The 26,569-nt window shown below is 41.4% G+C and overlaps 1 protein-coding gene across 1 annotated transcript in view; it reads right to left on the bottom strand.

The window, feature by feature from the left end:
• Positions 1 to 26,569, bottom strand: part of LOC109934543 (latent-transforming growth factor beta-binding protein 2-like) — a 312,512-nt gene that overhangs the window by 284,714 nt on the left and 1,229 nt on the right. Inside the window, exon 3 of the mRNA XM_048600033.1 lies at positions 20,968 to 21,138. Coding sequence (XP_048455990.1) covers positions 20,968 to 21,138 — 171 coding nt within the window. The remainder of the gene's footprint in view (positions 1 to 20,967; positions 21,139 to 26,569) is intronic.

A 26,569-nucleotide genomic window follows, 5' to 3' on the forward strand; every position in this document is an offset into this window, starting at 1 on the left:
ATTGCTTACATTTTCCTGGTTAAGAACTATCCCACAGGACTGAGGATTTTTATAAGTGTCAACTGTAACAAAGAAGCTCAAATAGCTACAAGTCACAAACTACTGGATAGCTAGGACTTTTCCATCCTGTTTATCTGCTATTAATTGGTTTTCCTGTTAAGATACTCACTCACTTGCTCCCCATCTACAGCAAAGCTGTCCTAAGGCAAAGGTTGAGAGCTCACCATTTTGGGAACTAACGACTCCAAATTACATGTAAGAGGGGAAAGTGCTCACATTTAGCAGAAAATGTTCTGTGTTACATTATGATTTCACAGTCGTTTCATTGACAGCATTACAGGAGAAGAATTTGTGAGAGGAAAGATATAAATGGAAAACATATTCTCGAAGAATGAAGCAGAATTGATCAGAAATTGGGAATACGCCCATTGCCACTGTTTGAAGTCGCTGAATTACATGTAAATTTAAATCAATTGAGTGCAATAAGGGTTGCATTATTTGGCACTGTAAGGCATCTGTTTCTAACAATGGGAATGCTTAAGGAGGCATAGCTGCAGCATTTGCCTTATAACAAGTGTATCACTTTTAAATACTTTGATGTCCTCCTCAAAAGTTGGAACTTCCAGTGAGTAAGCAGGAATATGAAGCCAAGGCAGTGTGAGAAAATGCAAAGCATGAGAATGGTACTTAATGAATTGTTCCTATCTTCATAAAATTCAGGGATGAAGCAAACATTGTAGTTAAAGAGAAGGGTTGTGAGATATTGGAAAGGATAAGAATAGTGAGGGAGAAAAAAAACAATGCATTTAGCATCTTTGAAAATACATAAATCACATATGAAATATATCCCAAACTGCTAAGGAAAGCTTGGAAAGAAACACTGGAGGCTCTAACCATCATTTTCCAATCTTTCTTGGCTGCAGGCTTGAGGCTGATGAACATTGTACCATAATTTAAAAGAGAGAGGAAGGATTAGACTGAAGGATTCAGATCACCGAGTCTAAACTTCAAGGCAAGGCAATTTATTGAAACAATCCTGAGACAAGAGAGGTTGGATAGGCTTGTGTTGTTTCTTTGGAGCCAAGAAGGTTGAGGGTGATAGAGGTGTATAAGAACATGAGAGACATTGATACGGTGGATAGAAAGTCTCTGTTCCCCTTAATTGAAGGGCCAATAACTAGGGACCATAATTTTAAAGACAGAAGGTTTAGAGGTGAGTCAAGATAAAGCTTTTTCATCTGGAGAGTGGGGTCTGGAACGCACTCCATTCGAGTTGAGGCAGGTAACCTCATAACCTTTAAAAAGTACTTGGATGAGTGCTTGAAATGTCATAACATTCAAGGCTTTGGGTGTAATGCAGGAAAGTGGGACTAGTGCATGTAGTAGTATATTTTTTGGCAGTACAAACTCGATGGGCCAAAGGACCTCTTCTGTACTAAATGGTTGTAGAATGTACAGTTATTGTGAAAAGTGTGGATTATTCAATGACATTCAACATATGTATATCATGGAAGGATAATGTCTGTCTAACTTGCTTCAGATCTTTGAGGAACTAATTGTTAAATGTATACTTTCACTTTAAGGGAGTTCACCCTTCAGGGCTCCATGTGTTCTGAGCATACAATTATGTGACTCTGTCTGCCAGTTCATTTGTAGTGGGTTTGCAAGTTGCATGCATAAAAATCGGTTTGTTTGCTGCAGTCTCTGCTTTATAACTAATAATGTATTTTACTGTTTCGATAAACTAACCTGTGAAGTCAATCAATGCTGGACGAGCAATAAATGATTAGATCATTATTATTAACATGAGCTGAACAGTCGGTGAAGACATTCTGCTGATGAGGCCTATTATGCTTGAACATTCAGCAGAAAGCAAGCTAATCTAGAGGTGAAACACATGGTCAACAGTCTTAAAATCAACTAAACTGCATGAAACAACCCTCAATATCTTTGCTCATTATTGCTTCTGAGACTGTGGAAAACATAGCTGGCAGGTAAATAAACAAATCCCTGTCAAGACAGCAGTTTAACTTACATGATAAAGGCTAGTGATCAGTACATGTGGTGGTTCAATAGCAAACAACATCATGTCAAAGGCATATTGTCAGAATGTCCACAAAATTCCCTCATATAAACTGGATCACAGCAGACCTGCTAGCAGAATTTACAATGTTTAAACTGCATTTAAGGCTATGGTTTCTAGAAACAGATGTTTCCAATAAAGAAAAGTAGGTTATTAATATTTGCTTCACAGTCGGGAAAAAAAGTCTACACAGACTTAACATGTCAGGATTAACAGTTGAAGAATTAAAAGATCTTCATAAGAAATTGACTACACTAGAGGACTGATTCAGAGTCAGATTAAACTTCTGTATTCATTGACTAGAATTTATGTTATTTAGACATAGCTTACAGAATTCATAGACCACTTGAAGATTGGATACAGAGGAAAGGATGCGCAATATGATTTTTCCAATGGGGAGCTAGCAACCAGAACAATTTCATCAATCCCCATCAAAACTTTCCAGAAAGATTTGCTAGATAACCCAAACACTTAGTGTTGATGAATACTGATGGATAGGTGTAAATAGAAGGAAGTCATCACAACTTGACTATTAACATAATCAAAATATAGACATACCCAAATATTGCAAGATATTGCGAAGGTGTACTTCTGCATAGACCAAGGAAATGCTCAAATATCAATCAATTTTATGAAGTATCTGGTAGAAAAAAAATTGTAGAAGCAGGGTCCAGATCCAGAGGCAGCTACAAAGAGCTGTGTACTGATCCCAACACACCAGTCACAAGGAGTATCTTCAGACTACTTTAAAGATAATGTGGTATCTCACCAAAGGCATAGACATGAATTGATCAACAAACCGAAATCTGTCAATGTACAGGGTGAGACAAAGTGTCGTGAACACATCTTTCACACTATCAATATCATGGAAAACGTCAAAGTTATCACACTGTCTGTAACGTTTGCAAAAAATTCCAATTCTATCCTAAGAAAACTGATGACTGTTCAAAATGTGGCCAAAGATGGGATAGCCTGACAAAAACTAAGAATGTAGGTATGGGATCAATAGTGTTGGAATGTAAGTACAATCAATTTGCCATTGTTATTTCCCCAGCCTCATTCTCTAAGAGGCCTGTATCCACTTTAGCCTCTCTCTTCCTTTACACACATACATATTTTTATATAAAGAAGCTTGTGCTGTCCTTCTTGATATAATTTGGGCATTTATCCACAAAAGCTTATTTTCTCCTTCTTTATTTTACATTTGGTCTTCTTTTGATGGTTTTTTAAAACTTTTCAAATTCTCTAGCTAACCGCTAATCTTTGCCAGATTGGCATTTGGGAGAATCTTTTTAAGTGAGTACATAGAAAGTCCACAAAGGGAGGGGACAGTTCTGAGCCAAATATTCAGTAATGAGACTGGGCAGTTGGAAGATATACCATAACTTGAAAACAGTTACCGTAACGCAGTTAGATTAAAGATGGGTATGCAAACGGAAAAGACTGGCTGGTGAACAAAGTTCTAAAAAAAGGAAGGTGTAAAGCTGGATGAACACAACAGGCCAAGCAGCATCAGAGGAGCCTGATGCTGCTTGGCCTGCTGTGTTCATCCAGCTCTACACTTTGTTATCTCAGATTCTCCAGCATCTGCAGTTCCTACTATCTCTAAAATAAGGAAAGGCCTATTTTACGAAGATATGGCTTGATTGGGAACAGCTATTTGCACTAAAATGTTTGTGAGAGCATTTGTCTTGGGAGCATTCAAGGAAATAACAAATATATTTCTAAAATGACAAAGGGTAGGATCAAGCCTGGAGAACCTTGGATGTTGAGGATTAAGAATAGAAAAGAAAGGCTTATTGTGGTTACCAAGGACTCAATATAGCAGAATCTGAGAGGAGTATATAAATTCTCAGGTACAAAAACAAAGTTGCTGGAAAAGCTCAGCAGGTCTGGCAGCATCTGTGAAGGGGAAAACAGAGTTAACATGTCAGGTCCGGTGACCCTTTCTCAGAAATTCTCAGGTAGGCAGGCTATGCCACAAGGATTGGTGTTTGGGCTCCAGCAGTTCATAATCTATACCAATAATTTTCATCTTGGGGGCCAACCACCAATTTTCCAAGTTTGTAGAGCAAGTAGGCAAGATCACGTCAGATGGAACATCATGTGGAAAATTGTGAAGTTATTCACTTTATTAAGAGGAACAAAGGTGAGAGATCAGAAAATATCAATACCCAACGGACCCAAAAGGGTCATGCATCACTGGAAACCAGCATGCAGCTAGCAATTCAGAAGGCACACACTATGTTAACCTTTGTTACATGAGGATTTGAGTACAGCAGCAAAACAGACTTCAATGTTATCAACCACTGGTGAGGTCGCACTGGGTATTGTGTGTAGTTCTGGTTCCCTTGCCTAAGGAAGGATGTACTTTCCATAGAGGGATCAAAGTGAAGGTTCTTTGGATGTGGGACTGTCCTGAGAGCAAATATTGAGGAAAGTAGGCCTGTATTATCTGGAGTTTAAAAGAATGAAAAGTGATATAGAAATTTAGAAAACTCCCTAAGGGATAGAAGAATAGATGCAGTAAGGATTCCCCACCACCTGTGGCAACAAGGCACAGACTGGGGTGAGAATTAGCAGAAAGATGAGACTTACTCAGAGGGTGGCGAGTTGTTGGAAGATTTGGCTCCAGCGGGCTCAGGCACAAAATAAATTCAAGAGAGAGACCAATAGGTTTCTAGTTACTAATGACATCAAGGGATATGGAGATATTTCTGTCAGATGATCAGCTGTGACCTGGAATGGTGGAACAAGCTCAATTTTGGCATCAAGCATTTTGGTGCCCAATCACCAGCTTCCTGTTCAACATAAAGTCACCAGAGTCACACATCCTCATCAGAGAGAGACAACTGGTGGTAGTTTAACCGGAGGGTTACCACACCTCAGGCAAATTTGAGAAGATGGGACCTTCATGGTGAACTTAACCAGTGCAGCAATTAAACCCCTACTGTTTGGACCACTCTGCATCACCAACCAATCATTCAGTTAACTGAACTAACCAACTATGCTAACCAATTACTATTGTTTTAAATGAGTTGGTGAAGGATCTGATCTGTACTTCAGTTGCATAGATCATTTCCTCACATCACTTTATTACATTGTGTTGACCTATTTTCTTTAGTTTCCATCCAGTGTATTGTCATGTCCAGGTGCCTTCTACATCTCAAGTTATTTTATCCATTTTACCTTTTACTCCATAGTTGAATGAATTAAGTTCTTCTTTCTGATTTGTTTAAAGGTTTCCTTGTATTTTTCTTTTCAATTTGTATTGTTGACTTTTTATTTTACAATAAAACACCAGTCAAGCCCAAAATTAGACAAAATGACTTAAACATAGAGACCAATGGCTAGAACACCAGTTATTTGTTTGCCTTGGAAAAGAGAAGAAGAGAGAAGTGCATTTAACATTTCAAAGGTCAAAAATATAATTGTGTATGGAGCAAGACACAGAATTCGAAGGTTGGGAGCTGTAGCTGGATGTTCCCTCTAACAAGCAACCGAGCTTACAATAGAATCAGTTCTGTGCAAATGTGCCCTCCACTGGGACCACTGGATCACAGAACCTGTCCAGTTTAAAGTTGAGGCAGTCAAAAGCAAAATAAAAAATTGGCAACTTTTCTTTTTGGTAAGATAATGATACCGATTTTGGAACAAATTGAACAGAGAAACATTGCGTGTTTTAAAAGAAAGCTTGACACAGAGACCTACTTAGTCTTGGAGATCCTTGAGAATATGACAAGCAAGGTAAACAAAGAGAAATGATCAATGTGGTATATTTGAATTTCCATAAAGGCACTTAGTAAGGTACTGAAGCTCAGTGGAAATCAGCTCATTAACATTTTGGAGAGTTTCTCTCCATGAGGCCGTTTTTTCTTTATTCGTTCACAGGATGAGGCTATCACTAATCAGGCAGCATTTATTGTCCATCCCTAATTGCTCAGAGGGCAGTTTAGAGTCAACCACAATGCTATGGATCTGGAGTCACATGTAGGCCAGACCAGGTAAGGATGGCAGTTTCCTTCTCTAAAGAACATTAGTGAACCAGATGGGTTTTTTCGACAATCGATTCATGGTTGTCATTAGATTCTTAATTCCAGATATTCTTTTTTAATTGAATTCAAATTCCACCATCTGCCATGGTGGGATTCAAACACGGGTCCCCAGAACATTATCTGGGTCTCTGGATTAACAGTCCAGCGATAACACCATGAGGCCATTATTACCAGTAGATCAACACACGGTCAAAAGTGATGCTAAGGTATTTTGGTAATTGGTTGTGGGTGAATGGTCAGAACTGAACATGACATTCTCAGCTGATGTTTAAGTTTTTAAAAGGGAAGGCTGAAACAAAAGTGTTCAAAGTCAAACTCTCCATTTTCTTAAGTAGGCTTCTGGAGAACTCAAGTCTTCACTGAATACTTCCTCAATGTTCTGAAGTTTTTTTTAGCTGGAAAGTTAAGGGCATGTCATCAGCATACATTAACAGCTGTGATGTTGGTGGGGAAGAACTGGTGTGAAGATTGATCTCTGCTGGAGACTGTTGATAGTTTTGTCTGATGATCTCTCAAGTTGTACATAGAATGGTCAGTCAACAAACTGGAGGGTTTTCAGACAACAGCTGATTCTGGAGAGTATCAGCTTCATGCTTGTATACCAAACTGTGTTCTAGGCGCACAATAAGTCCACAGAGACATTCATATCTGCAGCTTTTCTGGAAACTGGCAATTAGGTGAAGACTGAGACAACATCTGTATGGTCCTCCTACAAAAGTTTCCCAAACTCCATAGAATGTCTACAGTGTGGAAACAGGTCATTCGGCCCACAAGTCCACACTGACTCTTTGAAGAACATCTTCTTTGAAATATGCGTGGAAGAACATCCTACGCAGACTCACCCCCAACCCTACCCTATAACGCTGCATTTCCCATGGCTAATCCACACATCCCTGGGCACTTTGGGCAATTTGGCATAACCAAACCAACTAACCTGCACATCTTTGGACTGTGGGAGGAAACCGGAGCACCTGGAGGAAACCCAAGCAGACAGAGGGAGAATGTGCAAACTCCACACAGACAACAGCTGGAGGCTGGAATCGAACCCAGGTCCCTGGTGCTGCGAAGAAGACCGTGCCACCTAAACCCTATCCACCAGGCTCTTGGTTCAAGCAGTGAAAAGACACGCAGTGAGAGATGATCTTATTGAAACATATTTGGTTTGAAGGAGATAGTAGGAACTGCAGATGCTGGAGAATCCGAGACAACAAGGTGCAGAGCTGGATGAACACAGCACTTCCTGCTCCTATGATGCTGCTTGGCCTGCTGTGTTCATTCAGCTCTGCATCTTGTTGTCTTTGTTCGAAGGAAGCATGTTATTCAGCTTAGATTTTGAAAGGACTTTTCCCCATGTGGACAACAGTTTCAGAGTAAGGATTATCCTGTTTAAGACAGAGATGAGGGAGAATTATTAACCTTTGGAATTCTCTACTTCACGAAGCAGTTGTTGGATCATTGAATATATTCAAGGCAGAGTTAGATTTTTAATCTTCAGGGGAGTCCAGGATCATGGGAGTGAGGCATGATGGGAGTCTGGAGGATATCAAGGAGGCAGCAGGGAAGTTGTATTGACATTATATCAATTGCCCATCATCTTAGATATTCCTGAATCAACTTGTTTAAAGATGTTATGAGAAACGTCTGAAGCAAGTGGGACTTGAACTCAGGTATCCTGGCTCAGAGATAGGGATACCATCACTGAGCCACAATAGCCCCTTATAAGAATTGAGGGACTGAATTGGATACTCCTGCACTTATTTGTTCTGCTCTTATGAAACAACACAGATTTCCAAATTGTGGTGGGGAAGTTAATGGAAGGTTTGAAAAGGGCATTTTCCTGCACAAAATAGAACATTACGACGATGGAAAAAGTGTCTTCTTTAGCAATTACTATTTTTTCTTGGAACCCAGGTGTCACATGCAAAGCCAGAATTGATATGCCATAAATTACAAGATTAGGGCATTAAGTAATTCAGATCACATGCAGAAGAAAAATAAAACAAAGAACTGCTGATGCTGGAAATCAAAAACAGAAATTGCTGGAGAAACTCAGCAGGTCTGGAAGCATCTGTGGAGGGAAAGCAAAGTTAATGTTTCAGAGCCAGTTACCCTTCTTTAGAATTGAACAGTTCTGAAGAAGGGTCACTGTACTCAAAAAGCAGCTTTGTTTTCTCTTCACAGATGCTGCCAGACCTGCTGAATTTCTCCAGCAATTTCTGCTTTTGTTCAACAGAAAAATAAATTGCCTCTCATTCTCAATCTTTGAATTACCATATAACCTCCTATGCATTTAGATAGCACATTTACAGAATCATAGAATCCCCACTGTGTGGAAACAGGCCATTCAGCCCAACAAGTCTACACTACCCCTCCAAAGAGCATCCCACCCAGACCCATTCCCCTACATTTCCCATGTCTAACCCACCTAACCTAAACATCCCTGAACACTATGGGCAATTTAGCATGGCCAATCCACCTAACCTGCACATCTTTGGACTGTGGGAGGAAACCAGAGCACCCGGACAAAACCCATGCAGACAGAGGGAGAATGTGCAAACTCCACACAGACAGTCACCTGAGGGTGAAATCCAAGCCGGGTTCCTGGCACAGTGAGGCAGCAGTGCTAACCACTGAGCCACCATGCCACCTATGCAAATAGTTATTGTTTGCCTTTTATAAACAAACTTATAATGTTAAAATGGGCAATGCAACAGTGACCCATCTAGAAACGTGTTTGAGCAAACAACTGGGAGAATACTACTCCAATGCAAGTTCTCCTGTGGTAAGTTGAAACAAATCGCACTTTATTTTTTGGTTTCACACCGTTAATAAGTCGTTGTAACAAATAATATATTAGAACAGCAACACTTGACTCAGCCCCAAAACTGATGGCTTAAACCTTTAGTGAAGTTATTATGCTTACAAACATTTATAGTTCTCCATTACTATTACTTTCAGATACAATGAACTTCTTGTTGTCTGGCATTCTAATGCTTAAAACAACCTGGCAAACCAGAAGAAATGTTTGGAATTTCAACATGAATTTACACAAGGAAATGAAAAGATGATGTTGTACCAAAAAAATAATATAGATTATACTGGTCTGCCAAGTGACAAACTTATAGGGGCTGTTGTTTCTCCTATAATTACAGCAAGGCAAACACTTTGGCACAGATTCTTTACGAAAGTGTTGTGAATTTCAAAAATGATACTCATAACAGGAAAAGAAATAGAATTAATTCTGTAACTATAACAACACAGAACAAAGAAATACTATTCCAAAGTGGGTATTTTCTGTTAAAACTCCATGTCAAAGCTCTGGACTAATTTCACACAATGTTTAGTCTTCAGTGAAATGGAACTTATCACGTTTTATCCCAGCTTGTTTCCTTGTTCACATGGAATGTGTAATTTTGTTCTTTTAATCTTCCATCAGTAACTTGTTGTTGCAATGGAACTTTTTAAACTATCTTTTAGTAATTTTCCTTTCCTAACCTCCTTCATAACATTAGAAAAAATTGTTTTCTTTAAATCAACAATGGAAATGAAGATCACTTATTATGATTTATTTTCTTTCTCAGCACACTTTATTGTCAAAATGTGAAACAGTGTGAGACTTTTTTCCTGACTTTTGCTCCCAGTGAACCTTCATAGTCTGGATTAAAAGTACAAAGGTAAATCCTTGTAACGCCAGGTCTCTACTTTCTGTACCATATGAGCTCAGCTTAAGATGCCCCTCAGGGGCAAGGGACAGAGTTCAGCAGTTGCTGCAATAATTATTGCCTTATGAGGCTTAGGGTTACTTTTCTTATGTTTGTAGACGTGGGAACATCTGGATGCATCTTAAAAAGTTAGGAGTGCGCGTGGAAGTCTGATGGTAGGAAACCAAGCTGAAAGTAAACTTCAAGCTTTGGTCTTTCTGAATCTTGAACATTTTTAATGAGTTTGTCCCTAATTCTTTCTATTTCTAAACTTCCAGATTTAGTTTCCACTGGCCATTTTTACAGGTACAGGGAGTCTTCCTGACTCAACAAAAACTTGGCCTGGACTCTTAAACAGGCATTATTTATAAATGTAAAAGGCATGCTTCAGATATGGGTACAATATGTAAGTTCCTCTTCTTGTTTTAGGTCCTCTATATGTGCAACGATTTTTGAACTCAAAGCATTTTCTCAAAACTTAGACAAAGAACTGACTCAGTTCTGGTGGTACTTTGAGGACCTGGAATGCAGAACGAAACGAGAATGGAGATTTTCTTTACCAATTCTGAGAAGATCAAAAGGTCTTTGACAGAAGAGGTACATTCCTCAAGTGACAATAAGTAGTTTATTATATAAATAGCAAGACAACAGGTTATCTTAAGACCAGTTAGCTTAATTATTGCCAAGTAAATGATGTTGTTATCTCCTCAGAGATCGTAGTTAGACCTATTTATTTTATAGATGATACACACTGTTGCCACTGTAGGAAGGAATCAAAGTTAGGAGTGGTGCATGGTGTGCCAGTCATGTGGGCTGCTTTGTCCTGGATGTGGTCAAGCCCGAGTGATATTGAATCTGCATCCATCTGTGCAACTGGACAGCATTCTATCACAATCCTCAGTATGCCTAGTAGTTGGTTGGCAGATATCAAACTGAGAGGAGTCGAGTTGCTTGCTGTAAAATTTCTAGTCTCTAACCTGTGCTTGTAGCCATACCATTTATATGGGTGGCCCAGTTCACTTTATAGGTGGACGGGGGAATATTCAGTGGTGGTAATGAACATCAAGGGGAAATGGTGAGATTCCTTCTTGTTGGGGATGCTCATTATCTGGCATTTATACAGAATAAATGTTACTTGCCAGAATTCTTTGATGGGATATGGACTTTGCTGGCAAGGCCTATATTTGTTGCCTATCCCTGGTTGTACTTGAATAGAGTGACTTGATAGGACATTTCATCATGTGGCTAAAAGTCAGGAGTCACATGTAAGCTTGTAAAGATAGGAGAGCAGGTTTCATTGCTTAAAGGACATTAGTGAACTGGATGGATTTTTATGTAAGAATACAATGAATCGATAATAGTTTCATGGTCACCATTACAAAGGCTAGTTTCAATTCCAGATATATTCAATACATTTAAATTCCACCAGCTGCTACAGTGGGATTTGAACCCATATCCATGGATCATTAACTGGAGATCTCTGCACTACTAGTACAGGGATAGTACCATTATGCAATCATTCTGACAGTACCTCTGTACCATACAGCGTTATGGTTGGTTAATCTTGCTGCATTTGAACAAAGGCTACTTCAGTACCTGAGTTGTAAACAGTGCTGGGTACTTTATAACCATCAGCAACATCCCCATTTCTGACCTTATGATGGAGGGAAGGTCATTGATGGAGCAACTGAATATGGTTGTGCCTAGGACACTTCCCTGAGGAACTCTTCCTCTCAAGTTCTGGGACTAAGATGATTTATGTTGATCTATCTTCCTTTGTGCTGGGAATGACTGAAACCAGCATAGAGTTTTACCCTGATTCCTACCAATATTATTTTAGCTAGGGCTATTGTCATCAAATGCTGCCTCATTGTCAAGGGCAGGCACTTGAACCTCAGTTTGGCTCTTTTGTTCATCTTTGGTACAAAGTTGTAATAAAATCAGAAGCCAAATGGTTCTGACAGAATCCATATTGGAGCATCAGTAAGCAAATTATGGCTGTGCAAGTGCCACTTATCAGTACTGTCAATGACCTCTTCCATCACTTTGCTGATAAATGGGATGATAATTGGGATTGCCAACGGACTGTCCAATAAAACCTATACAACAAAGTGCTAGGTGTTTCACATTCCTATTGGCATACACCATTATAGGATTTGTGCTGCATGACTGATTTCCCAAAGCATCATTTTCACAATGGTGTGTGCATTAGGTGAGCATTGTGATAGACAATTCCAACCACTTACAAAATGAAGTGTTCGTTTATATAAAGGGATGAAGCTCTGTATAAGTTTGACTAAGTCGTCTCCTCAGAGGCCAGCATGGATTGATTGATTGATTAATTTACTGTCACGTGTACCAGAGCACAAGCTTTGTTTATGAGCTGTACAGGCAGATCATAGTCAGTAAGGATGTACAGATCAAAGGTTGTAAAGAGAAACTTCATTTAAGTTTAAAAGTGTAGAACACTTATAAGAAATGTTAGAGTTAGATCTGCTGTAGGGAGCTTACAAGGAGTGGCACAGTGTCGGCACTGCCAAACAAAGAAATGTAGACCCCAGAAATCTTGAAACAAAAACAGAAATGGCTGGAGAAACTCAGCAGGACTGGCACCATCTGTGGAGAGAAGCAGGGTTAATGTTTTGAATCCACCTTTAGAAGGGTCACTGAACTCGAAACATTAACTCTGTTTTCTCTCCACAGATCCTGCCAGACCTGCTGAGTTTCTCCAACCATTTCTGTTCTTGTTGTTGTTCAACTAAAGTCTGATCATGAGCCCCAGGGATCAATTAGCTCTGAAAGATTGGTCACGCGGACAGTTCTGGAACAGTCAAAGTACAAAACCAGGCTGAAAACTCTCATGGATACAGCATTGTCCAGAGTGAGACCATTGATAGCAGATGTTCCACGAAGGAGATATATCTAGTTACATGGGATCCAATTGACTTGCAGTCACCTGGTCTGGCTCTGTAGCAGCAACTGTTTTTATTAGAATTTCATTTCATTTTAAGTTTAGACTTTATTTTGATCAAACTGTCAGATTTGTATTGATATTGTCAGTTGTGATTCTCAATCTGACAGTCTTTGCACAGGCATATCCATTACTTTCCATCAAAGCATTCCATCGTCTCACCTACTATCGCCAACACTCACACTCGGCCTCAATGTAAGGTAATGTGACACTGAGCCCTCACAGTAGCCAGAGAATTTTACCCTCCCTGTATACTCCCACAGCCCTCCGGTGTAAATGCCGGTGGTTGGGGAGGAGTGGGTGAGCCTGACCCATCAGCTTGCCATAAGTGAGATCGAGGTGGTCCTCCTCAGCCTGTCTGGGAATCAATTCCTACTTTTGGCAGCTGCCAGCCATTTAAATGGCCCTGCTCCAAGCAGTGCCATTGGGAGAACTGTACCAGTCCCTGAGTAGATGGTCACTGAGCCAGACAATGAATTACGCTGGGGGGGACAAGGGAGTTTGATGGGATCTGAAAGACAGGGCAAAGGCATTGGACAGTTGGGGTAGAGAGGCCAGGAGAGAGAGGGTAATTGTGGGGAGGGAGAAAATGTTGGAGTCTAGGGAGCCTCCAACTGGGTCCAGAAAGTCCTTAAAAAGGAGATTCCACCTCCTTGCCCACTATTAACTTGCACAAAGCTGCTGGACTGTGCATTTGGCAATGCAGCAGCTGAAGCTCCTTAGATGCCCATCAACTAGGCACTTACAAGGACAAGAAAGCTGCTCAGTGCCTACCTTGGCACATGAACAATTCTAAAGGAGCAAGACAAACTGCTACAGGAGCAGCACCCATAGATTTACATACAATTTTACATCCCCAGCTTCCTAAAAACATCTTCTCAACACATTCCATTCCAAAAGAACACAAAACAGGATAGGAATACGATGTACAAGTCAACTCAATACAGGTTTAACTCCACTTTTCTACCTATTCCCCATATCCCTCAGTTCCCTGAAGTACCAAAAATATGCCTATCTCAGAACGAAATTTGCCAACTATGAAGCATCCAGAACCTTCAGAAGGAGACACTTCCAAAGATTTGAAATTGTTTGATGGAAGGAATTTCTCTTCAGTCCCAATGAGCAACCCCTTATTCAGAGGATGTTTGCTTAGTGTAGTCTAGATTTCTTAGCCGGGAGAGTCAATCCCTCAACATTTATCCTATAAAACTCATTCAGAATCTTATAGTCTCATTGAAAGCATCTCTTATTAGCCTGAACTCCAGAGAATGTAAGCCAAATTTACTCAGTCTCTCACCATAGGAAAAATCCTCTCATCCCAATCTTCTTACACAATGGTCTGTTTTCTCTCTTAAACAAAGACGGCACAGATTATACGTGGGTCATTTTTGTTTCTCAAGCAAAAGAAAGCACACATTACCAGGGAGATGTGTAGAACTACAGGTGGCTCTCCAGTTAGCTTCACGAATGTTGAATGGAGCCATTCTCTGACTGTTTGTGAAGCTGCAAAGAGATCTTGTATATGTTTCTTGTGAATTATGATGGTAGTTTTCAGGATAACCTGTATAAACATTTACAAGAAACTTCCAGTGCCAAGATCCAAGCTGAGCAATAATGGACTAGTATCCCTTCCAACTGGCAGATTGCTGGTTGCTATGAGTGCGCCTTTGTTGTCACTAGTGTGCAGCCATCTATGACTCGCTGCACCTGTGGGAATCCAGCCAATGCAACAGATGCAGGAGTCCTCCAGTTCTCAATGGACCCATCAGTAACAAAGTCATGGCCCAGACAAAACCACTATAAGCCACCAGAGAGATGCAGTTTTGGGCAACAGATTGCAAAATCCTGCAAATGTCACCTTGAGATTGCTAGAAGAAACCAGAAGTGAATTAATTTAGGATACAGCTTCTTCATTCTATGCAGCAGACATGGCTGAGGGCTGATAACTCCTGCTATAGCATTTTTGGTGCAACAATTTTACATAGCCATTATCAATCCCAGTCATGGTCTCACCTTCTTGACTGTGTTGAGTTTCATGAGAAACTTATGTAGTGGCATGAACCAAGATTCTGAGTTAAAAATATTATTTATTTGCTTATCAACACATCCATACAATAAGCAATTTAGACAGCACCTTCAAAACCCATAACCACTTCCATCTAGAAGGACAAGGGCAGCAGATATATGGGAATAGCACCACCTTCAAGTTCCCCTCCAAGCCACTCACCATCCTGACTTGGAAATATATCACTATACCTTCACTATTACTGGGTCAAAATCGTGGAATTCATCCTCTAAGGGCATTGTGGGTCAACCTATAGCACATGGACTACAGCAGTTCGAGGATGCAGCTCACCACCATCTTCTCAAGGGCAACTAGGGACGGGCAATAAATGCTGCCCAGCCAGTGATGCCCATGTCCCACAGTTGAATAGAAAACAAAGTGAACCATTTTAAAAGAGTGTTAAACGGGAAGCAAAGCGATTATACCTGGTTCTGACACCCTGGCACCATCTCACATCCAGATTAAATTTTCACCCTATGACTGTCACCGATAGCACGCAGGGGAAAATCATTCCAAATCTTTGAAAACCGGCTTGTTCATTTTCTGTACCCTTTATGTATTTAAACTTATCTACAAGACAATCTCTAATAAAGCTAAAATGGCAAGACACAGGGACTGTGTGAACCCTCCCATAGCATGGTCACGGTTTTGGTGGGTTTGGTTGCAAATGTTTCATTACCCTGCTAGGTAACATCATCAGTGCACCTCTGGTGAAGTGTCGGTGTTCTGTCCCACTTGTTATTTATATGCCTCAGTTTACTGGTGTGGGTGGTATTATGTCTGGTTTTGTTTCTCAGGGGTTTGTACACAGGGTCTAATTTTTGTTTCAATTCATTAATGGGATGAGGATGTCACTGGCTAGGCAGCATTTATTGCCCATCCCTAATTGCCCAGAGGGGAGTTCAAAGTCAACCACATCATTGTGGGTCTGGAGTCACATGTAGGCCAGGTCAGGTAAGGATGGCAGATCCCTTCTCTAAAGAGACATTAATGAACCAGAGGGGTCTTTTCCCAATAATCAACAATGGATTCATGGTTATCATTAGATTCTTAATTCCAGATTTTTTAAAAATTGAATTCAAATTCCATCATCTGCTGTGGCAGGATTTGAACCTGGGTCCCCAGGACATTATCTAGGTCTCCGGGTTAACAGTCCAGCAATAATACCACCAGGCCATTGCCTCCCCTGGTTAAATTCAATGTGTTTGTTAATGGAGTTCCTGTTGGAATACCAGGCCTCCAGGAATTCCCTGGTGTGTCTCTGTTTGGCTTGTGTGATTATCAATGTGTTGTCCCTGTCAAATTCGTGTCCCTCATTGTCCGTGTGTAGTGAGACAAGTGAGAATTGGTCAGTTGGTGTTCACATATCCATATAGTCAATTTTCTCCCAGTTTGGCCTATATAGTGTTTCTCACAGTCCTTGCATGGTATTTTATATAATACCCCAGTTTTGGGTATGGGATCCTTTACGTTCGTCAGTAGCTGTCATAGGGCGGTTGTCAGTTTGTGGGCTACTCTGATACCTAAGGGCCGGGTAGTCTTGTGGTCATCCCTGAAATGTCCTTGATGTACGGTAGGGTGATTTAAATTCATGTAAGAAGAAGAGAACAACAACTGATGACCCTTCCTGGACCTAATGGTCAAACGCAAAAACAACGGGGAACTCCAGACTAGCGTACACAGAAAGACCACACATAGGGACCAGATACTCAATTACACTAGCAACCACCCCAACACCCACAAACAGAGCTGCATCAGGACACTATTTAAATGAGCCACAACACATTGCAGCAGCCCAGAACTACGCAAAGCAGAACAGGAGCACATATACAGAGTCTTCAAAAGAAATACCCGAAAAGCACCATCCGCCGTTACCTCCGAGACAGATCACAACAGGAAGACACAACACGACCAGACTCACTAATCACCCTACTATACATCAAGGACATTTCAGAGATGGCCCCTAGGTATCAGAATAACCCATAAACTAACAACCACCCTACGACAGCTACTGATGAATGTAAAGGATCCCATACCCAAAACCAGTAAAGCTGGGGTAATATACAAAATACCATGCAAGGACTGTGAGAAACACTACATAGGCCAAACTGAAAGAAAGTTGACTAGATGGATACGTGAACACCAACTAGCCACCAAGAGACACGACCAATTCTCACTTTTCTCACTACACGCGGACAATGAGGGACATGAATCCGACTGGGACAACACATCGATAATCACGCAAGCCAAACAGAGACACACCAGGGAATTCCTGGAGGCTTGGTATTCCAACCAGAATTCCATCAACAAACACAGTGCATTAAACCCTGTGTATAAACCACTCAGAAACAAAACTTGAAATCATACCAACCATCCCAGCAAACCAAGACATATAAATAACAAACGGGACACAATACCAATGCTTCACCAGAAGCGCACTGATGATGTTACCTAGTAGGGTGATGAAACGTTTGCAACTAAACCCACCAGCTCGGCGAGCAAGTCTACAATCTCATCCACAACCCAAGCTACAAATCTCGAAAACTTTAAATGGTCATGGTATTGTCATGAGCAGGCAGACATTTTCCTTCCCCTTCTTACTTTATAAAGTTCATCATCTTGCACAACAGGCTATTTGGCCAGTTGTGCCTGTGCCAACTCTAAAAGAGCTACGAATTGGTCCCAATTGTCTGCTCTTTCCTACCAGCCTTGCAAATTTTCTTCTTTTGGGTATGTATCAAGTTTCCTTTTTAAAGTTAGCCTTGAAATTGCTTCCACTACTTTTTCAGGAAATGTATTCCAGATGAGAACGACACATCGATTAAAGTAAAAATATCTTCATCTTGCAAATGGCTTTTTTTTGCCAAATATCTGTGCCCTCTGGTTACCATCCTATTCGATTGGAATCAATTTTACCCTCCTTAATACATCAATCTTGAACGCCACTTTTAACCTTCCTCATTCCAGGAAGAACTACAATTATTTGCATTTCTGGAAGCTCTATTGCAACAAAATTTCTCAAAGCATTACGAAGGAAAACATTTTTGATATCAAGTCAAAGAAGGACAGACAGCCAAACCTTTTGTCAAACAGGAGTTTAAAGGAGAATCTTAAAGGAGGAGAAGGAGGTAGAAATGAAGAGATCGACGGAGTGAATTCTAGAATTTAGGATCTATTGAACATATGGTCACCACTGATAGATCGATACAATCCGTGGTTGTGCAAAACAACCTTTAATGATAATTTGAATGAGTACTTCAAAGTGTCCCATATCCTTCAAGGTTATGATAAGTGCAGGAAATTGGGATTAGCACACTTTTGGTGGTAGTTAGGTCAGTGCAGACTTGATGGGCCAAAGGGCCTTTTCTACATTGTCTGAATCGATGAGTCTATGAAACAGATTTGGAGGAACATAGAGGACTTCAGACGTGTATTGCTGATAGTGGTTATGGTGCTGGAGAGGGGCAATGCAATGGAGAGCATTGAAACCATGAGGATTTTAAAATTGAGGTATTGCCAAATGGAGAGCTAGTGTACGTCAGCAAGCATAGAGGTAATGGGTGAACAAGACTTGGAGCTAGTTAAAACTAAAGGATCAGCCATGGGAAATGCAGGGTTACAGGGATAGGGTAGGGTGTGGTTCTGGGTAGGATGTTCTTTGGAGGGACAGTGTGGAGTCAATGGGCCTAATGGCTTACTTCCACATTGTAAGGATTCTAAGAAGTCCAATCTACAATTTACCTTCCTAATTCCTTGCAGTACCTACTCCTTTCGTTGACTGGTATATGAGAACACCTAGATCCCTTTGTACATCCACACATCCCAAAATATCACCATTTAAATAGTACTCCCCTACTGTTTTTCACATCGAAGTGTATAATTTCAAGGGGTGTGATTCTCACTGATGTCCAGGAGGCATCCATCATTCAGGAGGTCCCAGCACAGCAAGACTTGGGCATCCTCTGATATCAGTCCAGGAGATTGGCCATGGTTAAGGGTCCATGTTTCTGCAGTCTGGGCAGTGGGTCACAGTCAATCTTGTGGCTTTACAGTCTCAGACCCACCCACCCTGACATATCAGGTGACCATAATAGGTATGGTCATTCACTGAACCCCCATCTTGAAGCGAGGCTTCTCCTGAATGGGGACGAGAGTGCACCCCACCCCAAATGCGCCCCCCCCAACTATGACTGTTTTCACATCAATGCTTTACTCTATCCTTCTCTTGCAGATACTGCCATTCCCCTTCTTCACAACTGCCATCTTCCCACCCAGCATTCCCTATAATCTGCACGGCCTTGACTTCCAGTTCCAGTCATCGCTGTCCCATAGACACACATTGGAGATCCGCAAAGTGGGAAAAGCAAATTAGGGGGAGCACAGTTTCTATTCCCCATGTACCCAGAGCCTGAAACCCTTGCACAGTCTCACTCCCTCATTCCAAACCCCAACCCTGGCATCCACCCTTTCCCCATAGTTTCTGTGGGTGGTCATATTGTGCCATGTCTCTGGACAGCCATGGATGAGGATTGCCAAGACCCCTGACTGGTGACTGTGCATCTGCCCGAATGCATTGACCCTACCCTCCCCACCACCCAACCAGCTGCAAAACAGCCACAGTACTGACTGTGAACCACTCTGCAGAATGTACAGACACAGCCCCCTCACTCAGCGTTTCCAATCCCCTTTACTGATGTCAGAGGCTGCCCTTGACTGACTGTGCCAGGACCCCCTGACTGATGGCTGCCTCTCTGGGCTTTGCCGAGTGTTGCTCCCTTTGTGATTGCCTGCTCGCTGCACAATAAACTGATGGCACATGACGTAGGTATGAGACTGGCATAGCACACTACCTATAGCAAGACATATCCCTCCTGGACTGAGGATTGCTGTCCAGCGAGGCAAGCTGCCTGTTTGTGTGACTGTGTTCATTGGCATGGCACAGCAAGGCAGGGCACAGCAGACAAGTAGGTGTTAAATGAGAAAGTGCTGAGACAGCAAGTGGCCCTAAGGTGCTGCCTGGTCCAGTCCATGAGCTGGGTGCCTGTCCGTGCATGCGGCCTTTTGATGCCAGTTGCCGGTGTGCCCTGCAATGCAAGTCTGCATTTCCAGAGGGCATCAAAGAGATGCCATGATAGTCATGACGGCTGGAAAAGTATCAGAACTCTATGGATGATGGGTACGTGTGGCTGGTGCTCTGAGCTGCAGCTTCGATGTACACACATAGAACTTGAATGGGGTAAGCAGTGAGCAGAACCAGCCAGGTGTCTGCTCCAGTTTCCTTGAGCTTTCTCGATTCTAGCTTGTTTAGAGAGTTTCGGAAAACAGGAAGCTGAATATTAATGAGCAAATCTCTCCTCGAAGTTTATGGAGCTGGAAAGCGGTTACACAGAGATAAGGAAGGATTGGAAAACTGCAATAAGAATCTGAAAATGTAGGCATTACTTAACCAGGAAGCAGCATAGCTCAGAGGTGATGTGTGAACAGGACTTAGTACGAGTGACAACAGATGTCTAGAAGATGGAATTGGAAAGTGTGTTCAATCAGCCAAGTCTACAAATAACCAAGTTATGGATGAGGGTTTTAGCAGATAAGTGGAAGCAAAGCAATTTCTAACACCCCTAGCCTTTGAAAAACCTTTTGCCGTATACATGGCCCCCACAACGAAGGCTGTGCAGGAAAAGATTGAGGCTCAGCTCCATACTGGAACTGAGATCTGACTGGAGAACTGCCTTTGAGCACTACATCAGAGCTCACGACTTACTAGTGACAGGCAATTGAGGCCTGGTTTTCAAAGTGGATTGAGCTCAAGAATATCAATATATTTTGCGATCAGCTTGAAGTCTGCTCAAACTTAAAATATTCTTTTAATTGCCCATAAAAAAGGGCTAACAATACATTCTAAAGTGATTTAATTGTTTTACTAAGCTTTGCACTAATTGGCCAATAGATCCGTTTCCACATATTGCACCTTGTTACTTTACAAAAATTTAAAATGATGAAACAATAAAAGTTTACAAACCAAAGTAACAGAATGATAAAAGTATGTCTATTCTTCGATAGAAAAAAAGTCAGAAATAGTAACATTTACTTACAGATTCGAAAACCTGATTTGGACACAGGACCGTATCCATTTTCGCTGTAAAGAGTGGTTGGGTCACCTTTCTTGCAATTGTTGTAACACTTTCCATTTAGACACTGGCGTTTGCAAATAGTTGGTGTGAAGACAATTTTTATTGTTCCTATACTGGTGGTCAGATTTGCCCCTGCAAGAAATAACAATTCAGCAAATAAGCAAGGAAGTACGCACTTGAAAATCATTGTTGCTCAAGGGCTCTGAAGTTGTTGGAGCCAAGTGGAGAGAATTTGTGAAGAAACAGTTAAGCAACCATGCAGCTGACATACAATTCTCAGAACCAAGAATTGGACAAAGTGCATCAAGTTTATGTTGGATTATGCTCCAAAGTGTGAGTGAGGATTGAAATCCAGGGCATGTGAAATGGTGAGTAAGGCAGCACATTGACAAACGGTCAAATCAACGGCTGTCAGTGGATTAATTAAAGACCTCAGCAGAGATTCCAAGTTCAACATAACTTGTCTAATGCAAATTAAAAATAAAGATTCCCCAGAATATGCCACTGTACTTGCTATTGGGGCAGTACAGTGGATCATGGTTAGCACCGCTGCCTCACAGCACAAAGGTTCCAGATTTAACTCCAGCCTTGGGGGACTGTTTACACATTCTCCCCATGTCTGCATGTTTCTGTTCCGGGTGCTCCGGTTTTCTCCCACAGTCCAAAGATGTGCAGTTAGGTGGATTGGTCATGGAAAAAGCAGGGTTACAGTCATAGGGCGGGTCTGGGTGGGATCTCTTCAGACGGCTGATGTGGACTCCCTAGACTGAATGGCCTGCTTCCACACTGTAGGGATTCTATGATTTCTGATCAACTGATAAATTCTGATAAATTAAAAGGAGAAGTCAAACTTAATGTCTCTGGATAATCAAGGCCTTATTTCTGTATTTTGCAAATAGTTGGCATGACTACAATTGTTATTGCTCCTTTGCTGGTGGGCAGATTTGTTCCTCCAAGAAATAACAATTTAGAAAAATAACTAAAGAAATATGAACACAAAAATCATAATTGCTCCAGAATGCTGGAAATGTTGGAACTCTATTGAGAAAATCAGATTTTGTGCAAATTAGTTGTTATGTAGAAAGTAGTTGATGGCATCAAAGGCTGGATGGACTGCATGGGATCTATATCAAGTTTATAGTGACCTATGTATTCAGATAACATATCATCACAAAAGTTTTCGATTTCTTTGCCAAAGCTATTTTGATTAAAAAAAAAGCACCTATTCTTTATCTCAATGGGTTTATTGCTGTCACCTCTGTTTACAATAATGCGATGCATGGGCTGTGATTTATATATTCTTTTAACATGATTTATTTTAGAATTTGCAATTTGAACTAGTGACATGTAGATTTTTGTCTGTATGTATATGAGGAGGTTTAGCGATTAACTTGTCAGTATTTCTGGAGCAATGACATTTTAAAATCAGTTTCAAAGACACAGGAACTGGACCGAGACAGTGCATTCCTCCAGTGTCAGTTATAAGAAGTTATAAATACAGACAGAAACATCTGTTTTAAAACGAAAAATAGAAATTCAAGCTTCTCAAAAATAAGTCAGTCTCAGTTTTCATAATAGATATCATGGAACAAATGGAATGGAAGCTCAGAAGTGCTTGTTTGAAAAAGCACAGTGAATAAATACAACATCAACAAGAAAACACATGGAGTCCATTGTGGGGTGTAATCAATATGCATTTAAATAATTTCCAGATTAATAGTCATCTTATTCTAAGAGAAATAGGAATCAAAATAATTGTTGAAAAGTGTCACCCAGTGACAGTATGTTCATAAAAATCACAATATAATATAATGAGCCAAACTAATATTTGAATTTAAGAGCATTATTGCAGACTATATTTTAAAATAACGAACAAAAATTACAAAGAGTTGAGAACAGTACCGCACATGAAACTGACAGGTAACCTGTTTAGTCAATAAAAAAGTGAAATACTATGAACGCTGGAAATTTGAAACAAACACAGAATGCTAGAGAAACTCAGCAGGTCTGGTAGCATCTGTAGAGAGAGAAACAGAGTTAATGTGCCGAGTCCAGTATGACTCTTCTTCAGAAGAGATTTATCAGGATGCTTCTGGGAAGGGAGCGTTTGAGTTACATAGAGACGCTGGGACTTATTTCACTGGACCGTAGGAGATTGAGAAGTGATATTCCACAGGTTTATAAAATCCTGATAGGTATAGTTAAGGTGAATAGCAGGTGTCTTTTCCCTAGGTTGGGGGATTTTTAAGGTGGGGGGAGAAAGATTTAAAAAAGACATGAGGGGCAATTTTCTTTTTACACAGAGACTGGTATATGTGTGGAATGAACTCCCAGAGGAAGTGGGGGATCGGGTACAGTTACAATGTTTAAAAGGCATTTGGATAAGTTCATGAATCAGAAATGTTTGGAGGGATAAGGGTCAAGTGCAGGCAGGTGGGACTAGTTTAGTTTGGGATTATGATCTGCATGGACTGTTTGGACCGAAGGGTCTGTTTCCATGCTGTATGACTCTATAACTTTTCAAAACTAATGAAGAATCATATAGGATTCAAAACATAGACATAGAATCCCCACAGTGTGAAAACAGGCCCTTCGCCCCAACAAGTCAACACTGACTCTCAGATATCCCTCACAGACCCGTCTCCCTATAACCCATTTTGTCTACACATCCTGGGACATTATCGGCAATCTAGCATGGCCAATCCACCTAGCCTGCACATCTTTGGACTGTGAGAGGAAACTGGAGCACACGGAGGAAACCCATGCAGACGAGAAGATGCAAACTCCACACAGCCAGTTGCCTGAGCGTGGAGTTGAACCTGGGTCCTTGGCAATGTGAGGCAGCAGCACTAACCACTAACCACTAGCCACTGAGCCACTGAGCCACTGAGCCACCCTAACAATTGGCAATGGATTCACGGTCATCATTCAAATCCCAATTCCAGATTTTTATTGAATTCAAATTCCACCACCTGCCATGGCGGGATTCAAACCCAGGTCTCCAGAGCCTTGCCTGGTTTTTAACGGTCCAGTGATAATACCATTAGGTCATCACTCCCCTGTAAAACTTTAACTTTTTTTTTCCAGTTTAGTTCATAAGACCATTAGACCATAAGACATAGGAGCAGAAATTAGGCCATTCGGCCCACCGAGTCTACTCCGCCATTCAATCATGGCCGATAAGTTCCTCAACCCCATTCACCTGCTTTCTCCCCATAACCCTTGATCCCCTTGATAATCAAGAACCTATCTATCTCAGTCTTAAATGTACTCAATGACCTGGCTTCCACAGCCTTCTGTGGCAGTGAATTCCAGAGATTCACCACTCTCTGGCTGAAGAAGTTTCTCCTTATTTCCGTTCTAAAAAGCCTTCCCTTTACTCTAAGGCTGTGCCCTTGGGTCCGAGACTCTCCTTCCAATGGAAGCATCTTCCCAACATCCACTCTGTCCAGGCCATTCAGTATTCTGAAAATTTCAACTAAATCCCCCCTCATCCTTCTAAACTCCAATGAGTATAGTCCCAGAGTCCTCAAACGTTCCTCATATGTTAAGCTTTCCATTCCTGGGATCATTCTCGTGAACATCCTCTGAACCTCGTCCAGGGCTAGTACATCCTTCCTGAGATATGGGGCCCAAAACTGCACGCAATACTCCAAATGTGGCCTGACCAGAGTCTTATAAAGCCTCAGTAGTACATCCCTTTTTTTATATTCAAGTCTTCTCAAAATAAATGCCAACATTGCATTTGCCTTCCTGACTACTGACTCAACCTGCAAGTTTACCTGGAGAAAATCCTGGACTAGAATTCCCAAGTCACTTTGCACATCTGACTCCTGAATTTTCTCCCCATTTAGAAAATAGTCCATGCTTTTATTCTTCTTACCAAAGTGCATGACCTCACACTTTCCCATGTTGTACTCCATCTGCCACTTCTGTGCCCACTCTCCTAACCTGTCCAAGTCCTTCTGCAGCCTCCCCACCTCCTCAATACTACCTATCCCTCCACCTATCTTTGTATCATCTGCAAACTTAACCAGAATGCCCACAGTTCCTTCATCGAGATCATTAATGTACAAAGTGGAAAGTTGTGGTCCCAGCACTGACCCTTGTGGAACACCACTTGTCACCAGCTGCCATCCTGAGAAAGACCCCTTTATCCGCACTCTCTGCTTTCTGCCAGACAGCCAATCTTCTATCCATGCTAGCACATTGCCTCTAACACCATGGGCCTTTATCTTAATCAGCAGCCTCCTGTGTGGCACCTTATCAAAGGCCTTTTTGAAGTCCAGTTAGATAACATCCATTGGTTCTCCTTGGTCTACCCTGCTCATTACTTCCTCAAAGAATTCCAGCAAATTTGTCAGGCATGACCTCCCCTTGATGAAAACCATGCTGACTTTGCCCTACTTTACCATACACTTCCAAATATTCAGCAATCTCATCCTTTACAAGGGCCTCCAAAATCTTACCCATGACCGTGGCTAGGCTAATCTGCCTGTAATTCTCCATCTTTTGCCTTACTCCCTTTCTAAACAGGGTGTCACGTTAGCGATTTTCCAGTCCTCTGGGACCCTCCCTGACTCTAGCGATTCCTGAAAGATCACCACTAACGCTTCCACTATCTCTTCAGTTATCGCCTTTAGAACTCTGGGGTGTAGTCCATCTGGTCCAGGTGATTTGTCCACATTCAGGCCAATCAGTTTTACTAGCACCTTTTCCTTGGTGATGGCCACCATACCCAGCTCTGCCCCCTGACGCTCTTGAATTTTTGGGATATTAGTCAGCTGTTTTATTGATATAATTCCACTGACTGAAATAGGCCATATGAAGCTCATATCCTAATGTATAATAAAATTCAACTCGTGCTTAAGAATGTATCAGTAGACAGGAATAACAGGATTCTGGGAGATAACATGTAGACTTTACTGTAACTGATGAATGTTTAATGCCACCAGGTTTTAGACATGTAGGTCTGAAATATTTCTTAGCCAAAGAGGCAGCTTGAGAAGTAGGAGTGAGTACGTCTAGAAAGACACATGGTGAATCAGTTCTCTGATGCATTCCGATCTGTGAGTATTTTTCCCTAAAGCTGGACTAGCAGGTTCAACAGAAACCCAACCACCAGAAACACAATTAATGATGGTAGCAAGTTATCTCTCCAGAACACGAGTGTTTCCTCCTTCACAATACAGGGGACCACCACTGTGTCAGAAGCCTAACGATGGATTAAAGGCAGCTATGACTCTGGATGTCTGAGATGTGACATATTTGAGGGGTGACATTTACAAAAGGGTAGCAGCCCTGCCTTGCAGCTATGTCACAGAATCTGATGTCTCTGACCTCAGCCCCCTCCCTCCCACAGAAGACAGCTCAATACTGTTTCTCCTGTTAGCCCTGACATCACCTACACAAGGAGGCTCACTTAAGGGTCTCAACTGGTATTGGGGCAGCAAGCCAATCGATGACTTGTCCACCTCAGATTGAGCCAAAGCAGAGGAGGGAAGGCAGCTTGATCACCATCCCATGCACTTTAACCCGATTAAAAACACCTATGCCACCGCCC

Source organism: Rhincodon typus, chromosome 8 (assembly GCF_021869965.1).
Source record: "Rhincodon typus isolate 14 chromosome 8, sRhiTyp1.1, whole genome shotgun sequence".
NCBI classification, from domain to species: Eukaryota; Metazoa; Chordata; class Chondrichthyes; order Orectolobiformes; family Rhincodontidae; genus Rhincodon; species Rhincodon typus.